This window comes from Spea bombifrons, chromosome 2 (genome assembly GCF_027358695.1).
Source record: "Spea bombifrons isolate aSpeBom1 chromosome 2, aSpeBom1.2.pri, whole genome shotgun sequence".
Taxonomy (NCBI): Eukaryota; Metazoa; Chordata; class Amphibia; order Anura; family Pelobatidae; genus Spea; species Spea bombifrons.
In genome coordinates, this window is record NC_071088.1 from 50,243,244 (window position 1) to 50,260,505 (window position 17,262).

Consider the following 17,262-nt stretch of genomic DNA (forward strand, 5'->3'; position numbering starts at 1 on the left):
CTGTGTAAGTCCTCAGTAGCCATTCAAATCTTCAGACCCGAGAACTACTCTCTGCCGGATCCTGGTTGTAGAGGAAGCTACTAGAAACTTCCACCTCTGCTTATATACCTTCTACATGGCTGTAAACATGACCAATGAATGAGAAGGAATCAAAGCATCCCTGCATAGGCCAACCATGCTATCCCCCTTTTCTCATTGGTCCAAGAAGGCCCAATCCTGGGAAGCAGTCTATTATCTGATGTGTAGAAATACATCAGTCACTCAGGCTTTATAACTGAAATAAACTTTAAAACATCATTAAATTCAAAGTGCTATAAAGTTAACCATGCTTAAAAAAATGACATATTGCCGTATTTGCTCGATTATAAGATGACCCCCCAAAATCTGAATATTAGTTTAGGAAAAAAAGAAAAAGCCTGAATGTAAGACGACCCTGTAGGAAAAAAGTTTTCCTAGTAAATGTTAATTCATGTAAACTATGTAAACCTTTTTTTTTTTCAATAAAATCTATGTTTGAGAACAATATTTTTTTTGTGTTTATTTCCTTTTATTTTCCAACCTGCCCTCCAGTTATGAACATCTGCCCCCAGGCTTGCCACTCCTATATGGCACTGTGGCCCATGATATGCCTTTTAAGCCTCCAAATGCCACTGTGCCCCATGATATGCCTTTTAACCCTCTATATGCTACTGTGCCCCATGATATGCCTTTTGACCCCTTATGTGCCACTCTTCCTCCAGAAATGCCTTATACCCCTATATGCCACTCTGGCATTTAGGGGTTTGAAAGGCATATTATGGGGCAGAGTGGCATATAGGGAGGTATAAGGTATTTCAGGAGGCAGAGTGGTGTATAGAGGGTTAAAAGGCATCTCTGGAGGCAGAGAGGCATTAAGGGGGTTAAAGGCATCATAGAGCACTCTGCCTACAGAAATGCTTTATGCCCCCCATTTAACCCCCACACACACACACACTTAACGGTGCTTCCGATTCCCTGCTGTGTAGTCGCTGCAGCGGGTAGACGTCTACGCAATTCGCAACTTCCGCTGCAGCCGGAAGGAGATGCGGTTAGCAGCGGGGGTTGTCTGCGTCCATAGCGCAGGTTGTCTGCCTGTAGTACCATAACACAAAGACCTGTATACAAAAATATTGGTTTTATCTAATATTGTCCCATTATACCCCCTTTTATCTGCAGACCGACATTGCCAGTCATGTGATATTTAGGGTGCCTTCCCTGCTCAAGCAACACACTGAGCTGACTCCTAGAGCCACGATAATGGAATCCTTTTTTCCCACAGGCTATATTAGTCAGAGCTCCAGAGCTGAGTGATTGAGACAGAGCCATTCTAACGTTTACCACGGGCAGTATTATAGAGGAACAGGCTGTTTGTTTAGTAGACCAGACAAAAACGACAGACCAAGGACGGATAAACTGATACTAGCAACAAAAATGTGTTTAACAATCTGCAGAAGCAGAAATATTTAAACCTATCAAGGGGGGCTCTATGATCTCACCTCAAAAAATCTTCTTTCAATTTCAGGGTTTTTCCCAGTGGTTCTTTGTTCGTAACAGCACAGGATACAAGTCTCCAGGCTACAGAGATCTTTAAGGGTCTTCAGCAGCAGACACAAGGACTGTATTAATAACAAAAATAAACAGGTTTACATGTGTTGATAATGACAGAATTTCAATATACCTGGTGAGATCATGAAATAAAATTGATGTAAGTCTTTGATTGGTCCATTGGTGAGACAGAGTTAAGTCCAAGACTTATGTCTTTATCCCTACTCCCCTAGCATACCGCCCAGTGGCCCTTACAATACATATACAGATTTTATACATTACCCTAATGAGGGAACTACTCACAGGACGGACATAATAAACATATAGCAAATAACATTCAGGGGTGTCACAGCACCAAGGGGGACACATATGATACACACTATTCTAATACCTGAACCAGCCTGATTGCAGCAGGTTAATGCAGTAAGAACATTTAAACATGAGTCCCATAGGTATAGGCCTACCCAAAACCAAGATCAAGAATTGAGTCTTTAACACCAGGAGGGGACCCCCCCCAAAAAAAACCCCAGCAGATTAGATGGGCTAAATGGAACATATCTGCCATCACATTTCCATTTTAGACAAGATCTCTTTTGAGCCATGTAATAAATACGGAAGCACCCGCACCTCTTCATAGTATATGCAGTCCGCCATCAAAATGTAGTTAGGTGAAGGCAGGAACTCTGTGACATCCTCACCCCTGAAAAAGAAAACATATCCCCAAGTATTAACAACATGATTAATTATTTAAAGGCGAATCATATCCTAGTAAAGAGAACCTATTGCCACCAAGCCGAGATATACAAACCATTTTAGTACCTTCGCTCGGCAGCTACCGGTGATTAGATCCTTGTTGCTTTCAATGTTCACGTTCATCAAGTCCTTCAAGTCTTCAAGATCCGTCAACGTGACGTCTGCCCTGTACAGAAAATAAATTGTACTTAGAATGAAAGAATAGTCGTGCCAAGTAAAAGATCAAAAGCATAGAATCATCAATGGATATTTTGGAGCTAAAAGGAAAAAAAAAATCTGCTTTTAGAATATTATCATGGCGGGTGGGAAATGGGCAGCAGCGTCCGATATTCTGAGTACATACAAAACAGGGGCATCCGTGAGGAAAGAGGGAAGCAGGAATTTCGGGACACTTGGTAGGTATGCGTTGGAAGTCATGCTGTAGTGTTTTATAAGGGAGCAGGCCATATTTTTTATGTACTGAATGAATCTATAAATGTATATCCACGTACACACAGGCACCTATATAACCTATATGTATTGATTATGCCAAGTTAATGAAAAAACATAACTTGGTTTCATTCATATTTCTAAAAGGGTTATAAAATTATAGTTGAGATTTATTACTCTCCTCATAAAGAATATATCAGTCATTTATTTACATTGTGTGGCACCAGATCTGCCACTTACCCGAGGGTTGCCGCCATGATCCCCACAATGCCGGTGCCAGACCCCAGCTCCAGAACCGATCTCCCCCTCAGCTTATGGAATCCAGGGCCCACAAACTCCTCGCCCTCCAGGAACTTGGATAGTACGATAGCGGCGTCCCACACCACGCAGCCTACGTCTCCGGAGCTCAGCTGCTGAATCGCCAGAACCGTCCCATCACTGCGCTCCAGCTTCCGCAAAAACATTGCCCTCGGGTCCGTCACGACAGGCCAAACCCCTCAGGTGCCCGCGTCCTCACTGTGCCAGCATTGACGCCCACAAAGCCCAAACAGCTGCTAGTTCCTACCCAGTAGGACTCTAAAGAGGTTGTCAGATCATGTGACTGATCACATGGTACAAAGTACTGCCGGAAACCGGAGACTGAAATGAGTGGAAATGCATTGAACTGATAGCGCGCCGGTGTCCGTTCGGGAGGGGGGATGTGTCTCTGGCGTCCGCTCGGTGTGTCTCTGGCTGTCACTGGCGTCTGCCCGGTGTGTGTGTCCGTCTGTCTGTGGCGTCCGCTCGGTGTGTCTGCCTGTCTGTCTGCCTGTCTGTCTGTCTCTGCTCGGTGTGTCTGTCTGTCTCTGGCGCCCGCTCGGTGACTGACACTTGCACAATGTGTACTGTATACGAGAATATAATATATAATAATAAAGCAACAGCCACGTTTCATATTAGAATTGCTCACGGATATGTAAATGCACATAACATGGAATGCACTTGGAACTGAAATTAAAATCCGTTTTTCTCTTAATATGTTTAAAGCGTTTTCTTCTTTATAAAAGCGTCTCTATCGCACTCTGCCGCCACTGTGTGTTTAACAGCCATGCACAGGGTACAATATCCAAGAAAGGCTGCATTGGCCACGCAGGGTTAAGATCCTATAAATCCAGGATGGGTGGAAGAAAACTTATAAAAAGGCAAATTGGTACCCAAGAACAACACAATATTATTGTCATAAATATATATATAAACGGGTAAATTATACTGCGTGAGAGAAAAAAATTCTAATCGACAATGTTGAATCGATTTTATGGAATATAAAATTAGGGTTGCTCATAAACAAGGTGGAAAACAAATAGGACAGAAGCACACAGGGACTGATATGAAACAAGTAAACTAAAACTTTTATCATTAATACATTTTTATTGCATTAAAAAGAAAGCTTAGCAGTCCAGCATAACTGCTACTTTGCAAGGCTATTGAATTCCACATGACTGTTTACAGCATTGATAGGTTTATGATGTCACCGTGACACACCCATTTCCCACTACAGTTTTGGCATGGTGGTGCATCATCTCCATGGTAACAGGTCAATTGTTGTGTCATAGCTTTGTGATGTCACACATTCTAAGTGTATGCATTAGGGGATCACGAGCCCAGACAATCACTCTATTACTGAGAGCAGCGATTGTAGGTCACGTTTGGACCAACTGACTTATTCTGAGTTATTAACCCAGAAATTCTAGCTTACAAGCCAATCTTTTGTAGCAACTCCCTGTAGTTGTTATACTGCAGGACTATTGCTATTACTCATCTGTTGCGCATCCACTCCTCATCTCATTGTAACGGGTATGTTAGGGATTTTTGTTTCATTTTACTAATGGATAAAAACACCTAAATCACTCATAACATCAAACAAGGAGCATACACCCCGTGCACCATTAAGGGACAGGGTTATTGTACGAGTTTTTCCTATTTCTTTCTTTAACAGTTATTTCTGTTTTTCTCAGTTAGTCTACCCACTCAAATTATATATACATTTTGGGGGGCAAGTAGGGATTACCGTTTGTCTGTAGCTTCTTGTCGAAGCTGTAGTCATTAAACCAAAATACATTGTGTTCTGGGTTCATAAACAAGATGGACAACAAATAGGACAGAAGCACACAGGGACTGATATGAAACAAGTAAACTTAAACTTTCATCATTAATACCTTTTCATTGCATTAAAAAGAAAGCTTAGCAAGCCAGCATAACTGCTACTTTGCAAGGCTATTGAATTCCACATGACTGTTTACATCATCACCATGGTAACTGGTCAATTGTTGTGTCATAGCTTTGTGATGTCACACATTCTAAGTGTATACATTAAGGGATCACGAGCCCAGACAATCACTCTATTACTGAGAGTAGCGATAGTAGGTCACGTTTGGACAAACTGACTTATTCTGAGTTATAAACACAGAAATTCTAGCTTACAAGCCAATCTTTTGTAGCAAATCCCTGTAGTTGTTATACTGCAGGACTATTGCTATTACTCATCTGTTGCGCATCCACTCCTCATCTCATTGTAACGGGTATGTTAGGGATTTTTGTTTCATTTTACTAATGGATTAAAACACCAAAATCACTACACGACTTAAACAGCTATGTTCCCATTTCTCAGTTCGTGTACGCACATGAATTATATACATTTTTTTTGGACAAGTAGGGATTTTCTCAAAATTCATATTCATATATGTGAAGCAATTTCTTTATGAAATAAAGTTTTATATATAAAAGATATATAAAATGAACAATTACCAAACATTTTATTGCTTAACATATCCCTAATTTACAAATCACCCTAGATTCCTGTTTCATTTTTTTTTAACACCTTCCTTTCCATATCTAAAACATTCCCTACTAAGTACCATACTAACCATATAAAATAAAAAAAAAAATTAAATATAGTAAAAAAAAACCCGTTCACAATCACTGAGAGCCGAGACAAAGGCAATGCTTGCAAGCATCACCTTTGTCTTTTGACTTTTTCCATGCATGTGATTGGCTGTAGCATGGAAGATCTGCCATTGATTGACGGCTCTGATCGGGGAGCCATCAGCAGCAGTGCCCCCCCCCCATGCTCTTGTTGATCTCGTTGATGTGGGAGCGATTTAACCGGTTATGTACCAGGTACATCATGAGTTCTGTGCTACCATCTTTTCATGACGTACATCATTGGTCACAAGGGAGTAAACCTAAAGCAATTTTATGTATATTATGTTGAAAGTTTCTTTTGTGTTAGTTTTCAGTAGAAACGATGTCTTCGTATTCTGTGAAATATGTCCGTCTCCGGAACGGACAAAATTTGTCCAATATTTTTGTTTTTGGAAATCCCATTCGTCTGTCTGGTTGCAAAGAAATAAACGCCCAGAAGAAACATCTGAGCTGCTGTAAAACTCATCGGCTCCGCTATTCACATGTAACAAAGTAACTTTAACATGAAGCAGCAGCTGGAAATCTCTCTGTATAATGTGTTTGGTAGAGAAATATTCCTGCACATATTTATTATTATCATTATTATTATTATCTTTTATTTATATAGCGCCAGCAGTTTATGCAGCGCTTGATACAAGGGACATACTAAAACGAATGACAAAATGGAATGCCCATAGACTTTAATGGGGAGGAATGCCCATAGACTTTAATGGGGAGGAATGCCCATAGACTTTAATGGGGAGGAATGCCCATATACTTTAATGGGGAGGAATGCCCATAGACTTTAATGGGGAGGAATGCCCATAGACTTTAATGGGGAGGAATGCCCATAGACTTTAATGGGGAGGAATGCCCATAGACTATAATGGGGAGGAATGCCCATAGACTATAATGGGGAGGAATGCCCATAGACTATAATGGGGAGGAATGCCCATAGACTATAATGGGGAGGAATGCCCATAGACTATAATGGGGAGGAATGCCCATAGACTTTAATGGGGAGGAATGCCCATAGACTTTAATGGGGAGAAATGCCCATTGACTATAATGGAAGGTAAAAGAATAATTGATTTTGAATTTAAAACATATCATTTAGATCTTTGGCACACATTCTCCCCTAGCACAGACACAGGATCTAAAACTCAGATTATGTGGGATTATAGTGATTGAGTGAATGTGAATTGAGTGAATGCCCATAGGATATAATGGGAGAAAAATTAAACTTGTTTTTTAGAGAAAACCATCTTAAATATCATATAGAACTGTGTCATGTATACTCCCCTAGTACAGTTATAGGTTCTAAACCTCATATTAAGTGGAATTATAGCTGTGTTCTATGGAATGACAGGTGAATGACAGTATTGATGGAATGCCCATAGGATAATGTTATCTCTATGTTTAATGCTGTGACGGAACCCTCCATCACTGGGACTACTGGAGAAGCCTGACTGCCAGCCTCCTCCCTATTGACTATGGGCCCTGGGTTTGTAAAGACTTCTGTGGCTACCCCCAGCAGTATCATCTCATCACTTGCTGAGGGGATTATCTCCAGCAGACAGCCAGGATCTGCAACCAGGGAGTGACTGCCATTGTTTCAGTTTAATGTTGTATAAATCAGTCCCCCTCCCATTGTATTGTTAATCTCGTGACTGCCCCTGTTGTCTCTGGGAGGCAGATTAAGGGGGGCGGTTTGTGTCCCAATATCTTATTTTATGTAAATGTGTGTTTTGATGGATATATCCAGCCCTGTGTGTCCAAAATAAATCAGTCTTCGTTTGGTTTTACCCTACACTGAGTCTCGGCGAGTGACTGGGGAACTGGGGAAAGTGTTGTCCCAGGCTAAGGGAGCACAAGACAGCGGAGGTAGTCGGTCGGACTAGCCAGCCCGTGACATTGGTGGCAAGCGGCGGGATTGCTTCTTAGTCTGAGGGACACTTACTTTCTACCGGGATTAACCGACAGGACGACAGACTTCGGTCGCCTTGACGAACACATGGATGTGGTATCAGAATTCCAGGGGCTGCTGCGGGTCATCCTCTCCTGCTACACCACTACTCTGCCTACAGAACAATACCAGAATCTGAGGCAACTGGTTCGACGGTCACTATGGCAGAGGGCTGTTATATGCCGGGGTCAGTGTCTTCCAAGCTCCGAACAAAAGATTAGAGACCAGCGGGAACTACGGATGTCATTCCCTTAGTGCAGAGAATTACATCACATGCCGTTTCCAGTATCTTAAGTTCTATTAAGGTTTGGGGACCAGGGCATTTTTATTTTTGTAACGGTTATAAGTTGCACCTGCAACCTGTAGCTTTCAACTGCTCGCAAAAATATATTTCTTTCCCCAGGTAACTAGAGTTAATAAATAATAGTTCCTTTTTTACACTTGAAGTATTACATTGCATAGCCTATATTGGTGTTAATACAGGTATTTTATTTTTGTATCTCTCATGTGGTACATAGTTGGAATTAAAATTAATACTACTAAAATAGACTGTCCCAAACATGACATGTCGGAATGGAAATGTAGGTGTATTTTGGCTTTTATGAAATGTTTTGTGCATCTTGCTATAAACTTGTGCACCGAAAAATGCACCTGCCCCTTAAACCCGCCGCAACTGCGACCGGGTCCGCCACTCAAAGGGGCTTGGAAGCCCCCGCCAGGGCCGGCCTTACAGGTGTGCGTCCGCACAGGGTTTAAATTAAAACATCGGGGGGGGTTGTTTTTTTGCAACCCCCAATACTTACTCCTCAGATCAGTGATTGATATTCGCTGAATATGCGCGGAATTCTTCTATTGTTTTATGTTAGTGTGTGTGCAGGCATGTTATGACTGTGTGTGCAGGCATGTTATGACTGTGTGTGTATGGGTATGATATTGTCTATGTGTGTTTCTCTGGGTATGATAGCATGCATTTGTGCTAGTTTAAGTGTCTGTGCATGTGTGTTAATGTATGGGCCTTGTTGTGTTAGTGTGAGTGTCTGTGTGTGTATTAGTGCTGATTGTCTGGTTGTGTTAGTGTCAGGGTGTGTGTTAATGTATGGGTCTGGTTGTGTTAGTGTGAATGTCTGGGTGTGTGTATTAGTGCTGATTGTCTGGTTGTGTTAGTGTCAGGGTGTGTGTTAATGTATGGGTCTGGTTGTGTTAGTGTGAATGTCTGGGTGTGTGTATTAGTGCTGATTGTCTGGTTGTGTTAGTGTCTGGGTGTGTGTTAATGTATGGGTCTAGTGGTGTTAGTGTGAATGTCTGGGTGTGTGTGTATTAGTGGTGATTGTCTGGTTGTGTTAGTGTGAGTGCCTGGGTGTGTGTGCTTTAGTAAAAAGATTGTGAGGAGAACCGGTGTGCCCTAAAAATAGTGTGTGCTAAATAAGTAAATCTCTTAAAAATACTTCCCTTTTGTTTTCTCACAGCTGCCTCCTTAAAAACAACTCTCTCCAGGTGTTGTAAAGTATAGGTTCAATTTCAATAGGGGGCGCTCATGTAAGAAAAACAAACGAAACAACAATAGTGTAGACTGTTCAGTCAATACGGTGTTAATTATATTGCGTTAGTTGCACTCACAATAGTGCTGAAGATTTGTGTCTGTTTCTCATTCCCCTCTCATAGCAGCTTGTGAAAAAGGTAGTAAATGGTTGCAATCACGGGATCCAATGCACGTAAAATTATGTGCAAGGTGCGCTCAGGGAGGGGGGTAGGGGAAGCCCACGGTGTCCAGGATCTCTTCTCCAAATGTCATGGAATTTCAGGTCCAATCCCCCGAACGCTGTGATACAGTGCGGCAACTTCTTCCAGCCAGGGAGCGGGAAAACCACCCCCAAAGAATAATCAACTGCTGCTTATATTTAAAGATATAGGTTTATTACGGGAATATGCATTTAAAATAATTTTATTTAAATTTTAAAAAAAAGTACTTTAAGATATATAAAATATAAATATGTAAACGTCAAACGATTCAGTGAAATAAAAAGTCTTTCCTCAACGCGTTTCGGCTTTAATGGCTTCCTCAGGAAAAAAGTATTTGATCGCTTCTTCCACTCTTTTTGTGTGTTAATTCGTTGTATTTTCTTCTATATACGCTAGATGGCGGTGTAACGTTGTTTCCCAGAACATGAGGACGTGTTGTACGCACATGTACACTAGGTGGCGCTGTTACGTCATTCCACAATACGTGAGGACGTATTGGAGGCTGGATGTGCGTACTGCCGTCATTCTGTTTATACGCGTCCCCATAGAAACGGCTTCTCCTTCTCCGTAGGGCTGTCTCTTTTCTTGGTGTTGCATCATGTCCTAGTGTCCTGCTGTGCTGTGCAGTGCAGATGTTAAGAAATGACATTTGAAGACGGATTAACATGAACGCTAAGTATAAACGCTATAGGATGTAAACGTTTAAGGATGTGATTGCATTAAACGTGGATATATGAACTATAACTAAACATACTATGGGTTTTGTTTATACATAAATGTCTATATGAATCCACAGAAAAGAGAGCAATATGCCAAACAATAATACAAAATCTGAAATATTGGAATTGTGTATAGTAAAAAGTAATATTGAAGAACCCATGAATGAATAAGTAGTCTGTGTCTATTTATTTCAAATGGGGGTTAGGATCCCTTAGGTGAAAGCGTGAATATCCAAGTTTATGTTCAAGCCTCCTTTTTTTATATGTTCCTAATTTAAAGATCCACTTAGTTTCCTTTCTTGAAATGTTTTCTGCACTATTCCCTCCTCTCCAATTTGGGGGTACAGTGTCTATTCCCATGATTCAAAATTGATTAATTGAGAAAACAGGACATGAATTACAGTATCGCGGAACACCGTGTTTAATGCTTGAATTCATAATGTTCCCAAGATGTTCCTAAATTCTTCCTTTAAGTGGTCTGGTTGTTCTTCCCCCATACTGTGCACCACATGGACATTGTAATAAATAAATTACAGATTTGGTGGTGCAGGTGATGAATTTCTTAATTTCGTATGTAGTCCCTGTCCTATTACTGATAAAACTGTTTGTTTTCCTTGGTAGGTAGGTGCACATCTTGCACCTACCGCATGGGCAAAAAACAATGGGTTTCTTGCCCAGAAAGGTATTAAAATTAATTTCTGTTTTCTTTGTTGGGAGGAAAATGTTTTTCAAATTATTTGTTTTTTTTGTATACGATTTGAGGTTTTTCCGGTAAGAGGGGACCTAAAATGTCATCGCTCTTCAGGACATGCTAGTGTTTCCGCAATATCTTTTTAATGTGGTAAGCCTTAGTATTATATTCCTTAATGAATGAAAAACTGAAATCTTTCTTGTTCATATTATGTTCGGGCTTTCCTTTTAGTAGATGAGATCTGTCCATTTGTTCCACTTTCTGTTGACTTCTCGCTAATAACTCTATTGGATAGTGTTTCTCCCTAAATTTACTTTTAATATCTGTGGTGTGTTTTATAAAGTCCTGGTCCCGTGTACAGTTCCTCCTTATTCTCATCATCTGCCCCGTGGGGATGTTATCTAACCATGCTGGGTGATGACAGCTTGTGTAATCAATGAAACCATTGGCATCGGTAGCATTTTTATAATTTCTGGAGCATTGCCTTCTGTGAATAGTTCCACATCCAAGAATTCAACACTTTGCTTTAGTATGTTGAAAGTAAATTTTAGGTTGTATTGGTTCTGGTTGATGTATTCTATAAATTGATGTAATTTATCCAGTGTTCCCCTCCATATAATTAACACGTCATCGATATATCTCTTCCACTGCACCAGGTCTGCTTCAAATGGATTGTTGTGCCATATCTGTTCTGCTTCCCATTCGGCTACGAAAAGGTTGGCGTAACTCGGCACGAACCTGGCACCCATGGCTGTCCCACATAGATGACGGTAAAACTGGTGTTCAAACAAGAAATAGTTATATTTCAAAAAAAAATCGATACATTCCAAAATGAAATCCTTCCGATGTGTTGCATGTTAACTCCATGTTTAATGCTATCTCAATGAGTAGTGTTATGTCCATGTTTAATGCTATGTCCATATTTAATGTTATCTCTATGTGTAATGTGTGACAGTGTAAACCCCAGGGAGATGCTTAGTGTGGCATTTGGGTACAGGTGCTATCCAGATCGTAAATATGGGTCCCTAGGGTGGAGCAATTGGAGAGCAGGGTGGGAAATGCTCCGTTTCCCCATGCTCTGGAAATTCCATGCCGAGTTTTCCAGGACGCAAGAAGTCCACAGGATCCGGTCCGGGATTCCTATGGGGCCGGCATCAGGCACAGGTGCTGGACATTAAAAACCCCTGGAGCTTGATACTCAGAGAGACTGTTGGGGGAAGTGGAAGTTCCCTGTGCTCCCAGGGCAAGGAGAGGCCCCGAAGAAGACAATCCCTGAGCCAAGTGAGGCAATACCTGCCTGGACATTTCTTTTGCAGGTTTCACAGATATGCAATACTTTTATCCAGCAAAAAGAAACTTCACGTCCTGATCATCAATAAGTCGTCACAAACACATCAAGGCCATCCTCCATAAGATATGTATTTCAGCCAGCAATACACAAGGGCACATACCATGCAACAGTCAAACAGTGGTTTTTGGGGTTTAAGCGGTTAAAATAAGGAGGAAAAAAAAACAAAAAAAAATGAGCTGCTGTTCCTGGCTCTAATTGCCCTAGAGGACTTAGGTGCTTAGGACCCCTAAAAGTGACATGTATGGCCCTCATGCTATAGGGTTTGTCACATATGGTGGAGGATGCGGGCAAAGCACTGCTATGGTCTGTGGGCAGAAAGCAGGAACCAAAAAAAAAAAAACGAAAAAAAAACGAGCTGCTGTTCCTGGCTCTAATTGCCCTAGAGGACTTAGGTGCTTAGGACCCCTAAAAGTGACATGTATGGCCCTCATGCTATAGGGTTTGTCACATATGGTGGAGGATGCGGGCAAAGCACTGCTATGGTCTGTGGGCAGAAAGCAGGAACCAAAAAAAAAAAACCAAAAAAAAATGAGCTGCTGTTCCTGGCTCTAATTGCCCTAGAGGACTTAGGTGCTTAGGACCCCTAAAAGTGACATGTATGGCCCTCATGCTATAGGGTTTGTCACATATGGTGGAGGATGCGGGCAAAGCACTGCTATGGTCTGTGGGCAGAAAGCAGGAACCAAAAAAAAAAAACGAAAAACAAAAAAAAAAAAGAGAAAAAAAAAATTCACTTTATTTTAACCGCTTAAACCCCAAAAACCACTGTTTGACTGTTGCATGGTATGTCTCTAACTGAACTATGCTGGTGCAGACTGACCAGCCTAATCACCCACTACCTCAACCTCCCAGCCAGACCCAGCTACGCCAGGCTCTGGAAAACCTCCCCCAGACAACACACAAAACGTCCAGGCAGGTATTGCCTCACTTGGCTCAGGGATTCTCTTCTTCGGGGCCTCTCCTTGCCCTAGGAGCACAGGGAAACTTCCTCTTCCCCCAACAGTCTCTCTGAGTATCAAGCTCCAGGGGCTTTTAATGTCCAGCACCTGTGCCTGATGCCGGCCCCATAGGAATCCCGGACCGGATCCTGCAGATTTCTTGCCTCCTGGAAAACTCGGCATGGAATTTCCACAGCATGGGGAAACGGAGCATTGGCCCACCCTGCTCTCCAATTGCTCCACCCCAGGGACCCATATTTACGATCTGGATAGCACCTGTACCCAAATGCCACACTAAGCATCTCCCTGGGGTTTACACTGTCACAAATGCTATGTCCATGTTTAATGCTTTATCCATGTGTAAGGCAGTGTCAGTGTTTAATGCTATCTCCATGTTTAATGTTATCTCTATGTGCAATGCTATGTCCATGTTTAATGCTATTGTCAGGAACCACTTTTTCGCTGCCTGAACCATGGCTTTTTTTATACCTGTGGTGTTTAAATCTGCTACCACTAGTGGCCGCCCTCTGGAGCACTCAGAACTCAGGTGTGCCTTGTTACCTGGGTTGAGCCCTAGCCAATACATCCAGCTGGCCCTTGTTACCTGTGATTACCCTGCCTTTATGAACCTGCCCTGCCCTTCAGTCAGGGCCTTTGTATTGAAGTCTATGGATCTTCCTGCTGTGGCTCGGCACCTGTACTGTTCCTGGTTCCCTGCTTTGTGTCCTGAAACTGGTGTTCAAACAAGAAATAGTTATATTTCAAAATAAAATCGATACATTCCAAAATGAAATCCTTCCGATGTGTTGCATGTTAACTCCATGTTTAATGCTATCTCAATGAGTAGTGTTATGTCCATGTTTAATGCTATGTCCATATTTAATGTTATCTCTATGTGTAATGTGTGACAGTGTAAACCCCAGGGAGATGCTTAGTGTGGCATTTGGGTACAGGTGCTATCCAGATCGTAAATATGGGTCCCTAGGGTGGAGCAATTGGAGAGCAGGGTGGGAAATGCTCCGTTTCCCCATGCTGTGGAAATTCCATGCCGAGTTTTCCAGGACGCAAGAAGTCCACAGGATCCGGTCCGGGATTCCTATGGGGCCGGCATCAGGCACAGGTGCTGGACATTAAAAACCCCTGGAGCTTGATACTCAGAGAGACTGTTGGGGGAAGTGGAAGTTCCCTGTGCTCCCAGGGCAAGGAGAGGCCCCGAAGAAGACAATCCCTGAGCCAAGTGAGGCAATACCTGCCTGGACATTTCTTTTGCAGGTTTCACAGATATGCAATACTTTTATCCAGCAAAAAGAAACTTCACGTCCTGATCATCAATAAGTCGTCACAAACACATCAAGGCCATCCTCCATAAGATATGTATTTCAGCCAGCAATACACAAGGGCACATACCATGCAACAGTCAAACAGTGGTTTTTGGGGTTTAAGCGGTTAAAATAAGGAGGAAAAAAAAACAAAAAAAAATGAGCTGCTGTTCCTGGCTCTAATTGCCCTAGAGGACTTAGGTGCTTAGGACCCCTAAAAGTGACATGTATGGCCCTCATGCTATAGGGTTTGTCACATATGGTGGAGGATGCGGGCAAAGCACTGCTATGGTCTGTGGGCAGAAAGCAGGAACCAAAAAAAAAAAAACGAAAAAAAAACAAAAAAAAATGAGCTGCTGTTCCTGGCTCTAATTGCCCTAGAGTACTTAGGTGCTTAGGACCCCTAAAAGTGACATGTATGGCCCTCATGCTATAGGGTTTGTCACATATGGTGGAGGATGCGGGCAAAGCACTGCTATGGTCTGTGGGCAGAAAGCAGGAACCAAAAAAAAAAAACGAAAAACAAAAAAAAAAAAGAAAAAAAAAAATTCACTTTATTTTAACCGCTTAAACCCCAAAAACCACTGTTTGACTGTTGCATGGTATGTCTCTAACTGAACTATGCTGGTGCAGACTGACCAGCCTAATCATCCACTACCTCAACCTCCCAGCCAGACCCAGCTACGCCAGGCTCTGGAAAACCTCCCCCAGACAACACACAAAACGTCCAGGCAGGTATTGCCTCACTTGGCTCAGGGATTCTCTTCTTCGGGGCCTCTCCTTGCCCTAGGAGCACAGGGAAACTTCCTCTTCCCCCAACAGTCTCTCTGAGTATCAAGCTCCAGGGGCTTTTAATGTCCAGCACCTGTGCCTGATGCCGGCCCCATAGGAATCCCGGACCAGATCCTGCAGATTTCTTGCCTCCTGGAAAACTCGGCATGGAATTTCCACAGCATGGGGAAACGGAGCATTGGCCCACCCTGCTCTCCAATTGCTCCACCCCAGGGACCCATATTTACGATCTGGATAGCACCTGTACCCAAATGCCACACTAAGCATCTCCCTGGGGTTTACACTGTCACAAATGCTATGTCCATGTTTAATGCTTTATCCATGTGTAAGGCAGTGTCAGTGTTTAATGCTATCTCCATGTTTAATGTTATCTCTATGTGCAATGCTATGTCCATGTTTAATGCTATTGTCAGGAACCACTTTTTCGCTGCCTGAACCATGGCTTTTTTTATACCTGTGGTGTTTAAATCTGCTACCACTAGTGGCCGCCCTCTGGAGCACTCAGAACTCAGGTGTGCCTTGTTACCTGGGTTGAGCCCTAGCCAATTACTCCAGCTGGCCCTTGTTACCTGTGATTACCCTGCCTTTATGAACCTGCCCTGCCCTTCAGTCAGGGCCTTTGTATTGAAGTCTATGGATCTTCCTGCTGTGGCTCGGCACCTGTACTGTTCCTGGTTCCCTGCTTTGTGTCCTGAAACTGGTGTTCAAACAAGAAATAGTTATATTTCAAAATAAAATCGATACATTCCAAAATGAAATCCTTCCGATGTGTTGCATGTTAACTCCATGTTTAATGCTATTTCAATGAGTAGTGTTATGTCCATGTTTAATGCTATGTCCATATTTAATGTTATCTCTATGTGTAATGTGTGACAGTGTAAACCCCAGGGAGATGCTTAGTGTGGCATTTGGGTACAGGTGCTATCCAGATCGTAAATATGGGTCCCTAGGGTGGAGCAATTGGAGAGCAGGGTGGGAAATGCTCCGTTTCCCCATGCTGTGGAAATTCCATGCCGAGTTTTCCAGGACGCAAGAAGTCCACAGGATCCGGTCCGGGATTCCTATGGGGCCGGCATCAGGCACAGGTGCTGGACATTAAAAACCCCTGGAGCTTGATACTCAGAGAGACTGTTGGGGGAAGTGGAAGTTCCCTGTGCTCCCAGGGCAAGGAGAGGCCCCGAAGAAGACAATCCCTGAGCCAAGTGAGGCAATACCTGCCTGGACATTTCTTTTGCAGGTTTCACAGATATGCAATACTTTTATCCAGCAAAAAGAAACTTCACGTCCTGATCATCAATAAGTCGTCACAAACACATCAAGGCCATCCTCCATAAGATATGTATTTCAGCCAGCAATACACAAGGGCACATACCATGCAACAGTCAAACAGTGGTTTTTGGGGTTTAAGCGGTTAAAATAAGGAGGAAAAAAAAACAAAAAAAAATGAGCTGCTGTTCCTGGCTCTAATTGCCCTAGAGGACTTAGGTGCTTAGGACCCCTAAAAGTGACATGTATGGCCCTCATGCTATAGGGTTTGTCACATATGGTGGAGGATGCGGGCAAAGCACTGCTATGGTCTGTGGGCAGAAAGCAGGAACCAAAAAAAAAAAAACGAAAAAAAAACGAGCTGCTGTTCCTGGCTCTAATTGCCCTAGAGGACTTAGGTGCTTAGGACCCCTAAAAGTGACATGTATGGCCCTCATGCTATAGGGTTTGTCACATATGGTGGAGGATGCGGGCAAAGCACTGCTATGGTCTGTGGGCAGAAAGCAGGAACCAAAAAAAAAAAACCAAAAAAAACCAAAAAAAAATGAGCTGCTGTTCCTGGCTCTAATTGCCCTAGAGGACTTAGGTGCTTAGGACCCCTAAAAGTGACATGTATGGCCCTCATGCTATAGGGTTTGTCACATATGGTGGAGGATGCGGGCAAAGCACTGCTATGGTCTGTGGGCAGAAAGCAGGAACCAAAAAAAAAAAACGAAAAACAAAAAAAAAAAAGAGAAAAAAAAAATTCACTTTATTTTAACCGCTTAAACCCCAAAAACCACTGTTTGACTGTTG

General features: G+C 42.5%; 1 protein-coding gene and 1 long non-coding RNA gene across 2 annotated transcripts; one reads left to right on the top strand and one right to left on the bottom strand.

The window, feature by feature from the left end:
• Positions 1–1,470: 1,470 nt before the first annotated feature.
• LOC128474796 (protein N-lysine methyltransferase METTL21D-like) lies at positions 1,471–3,209 on the bottom strand. The gene is made up of 4 exons (XM_053457194.1): positions 2,986–3,209; positions 2,372–2,482; positions 2,191–2,263; positions 1,471–1,634 (listed from the first exon to the last, which is right to left on the bottom strand). Exons 1-4 carry the CDS (start codon positions 3,207–3,209, stop codon positions 1,503–1,505), a joined length of 540 nt encoding a protein of 179 aa, XP_053313169.1. The 3' UTR covers positions 1,471–1,502.
• A 6,748-nt stretch (positions 3,210–9,957) lies between these two features.
• Positions 9,958–11,596, top strand: LOC128475156 (uncharacterized). Its single transcript, XR_008346452.1, has 3 exons — positions 9,958–10,067; positions 10,873–10,951; positions 11,458–11,596. It is a non-coding gene; the product is annotated as an uncharacterized LOC128475156 (long non-coding RNA).
• Positions 11,597–17,262: the final 5,666 nt, after the last annotated feature.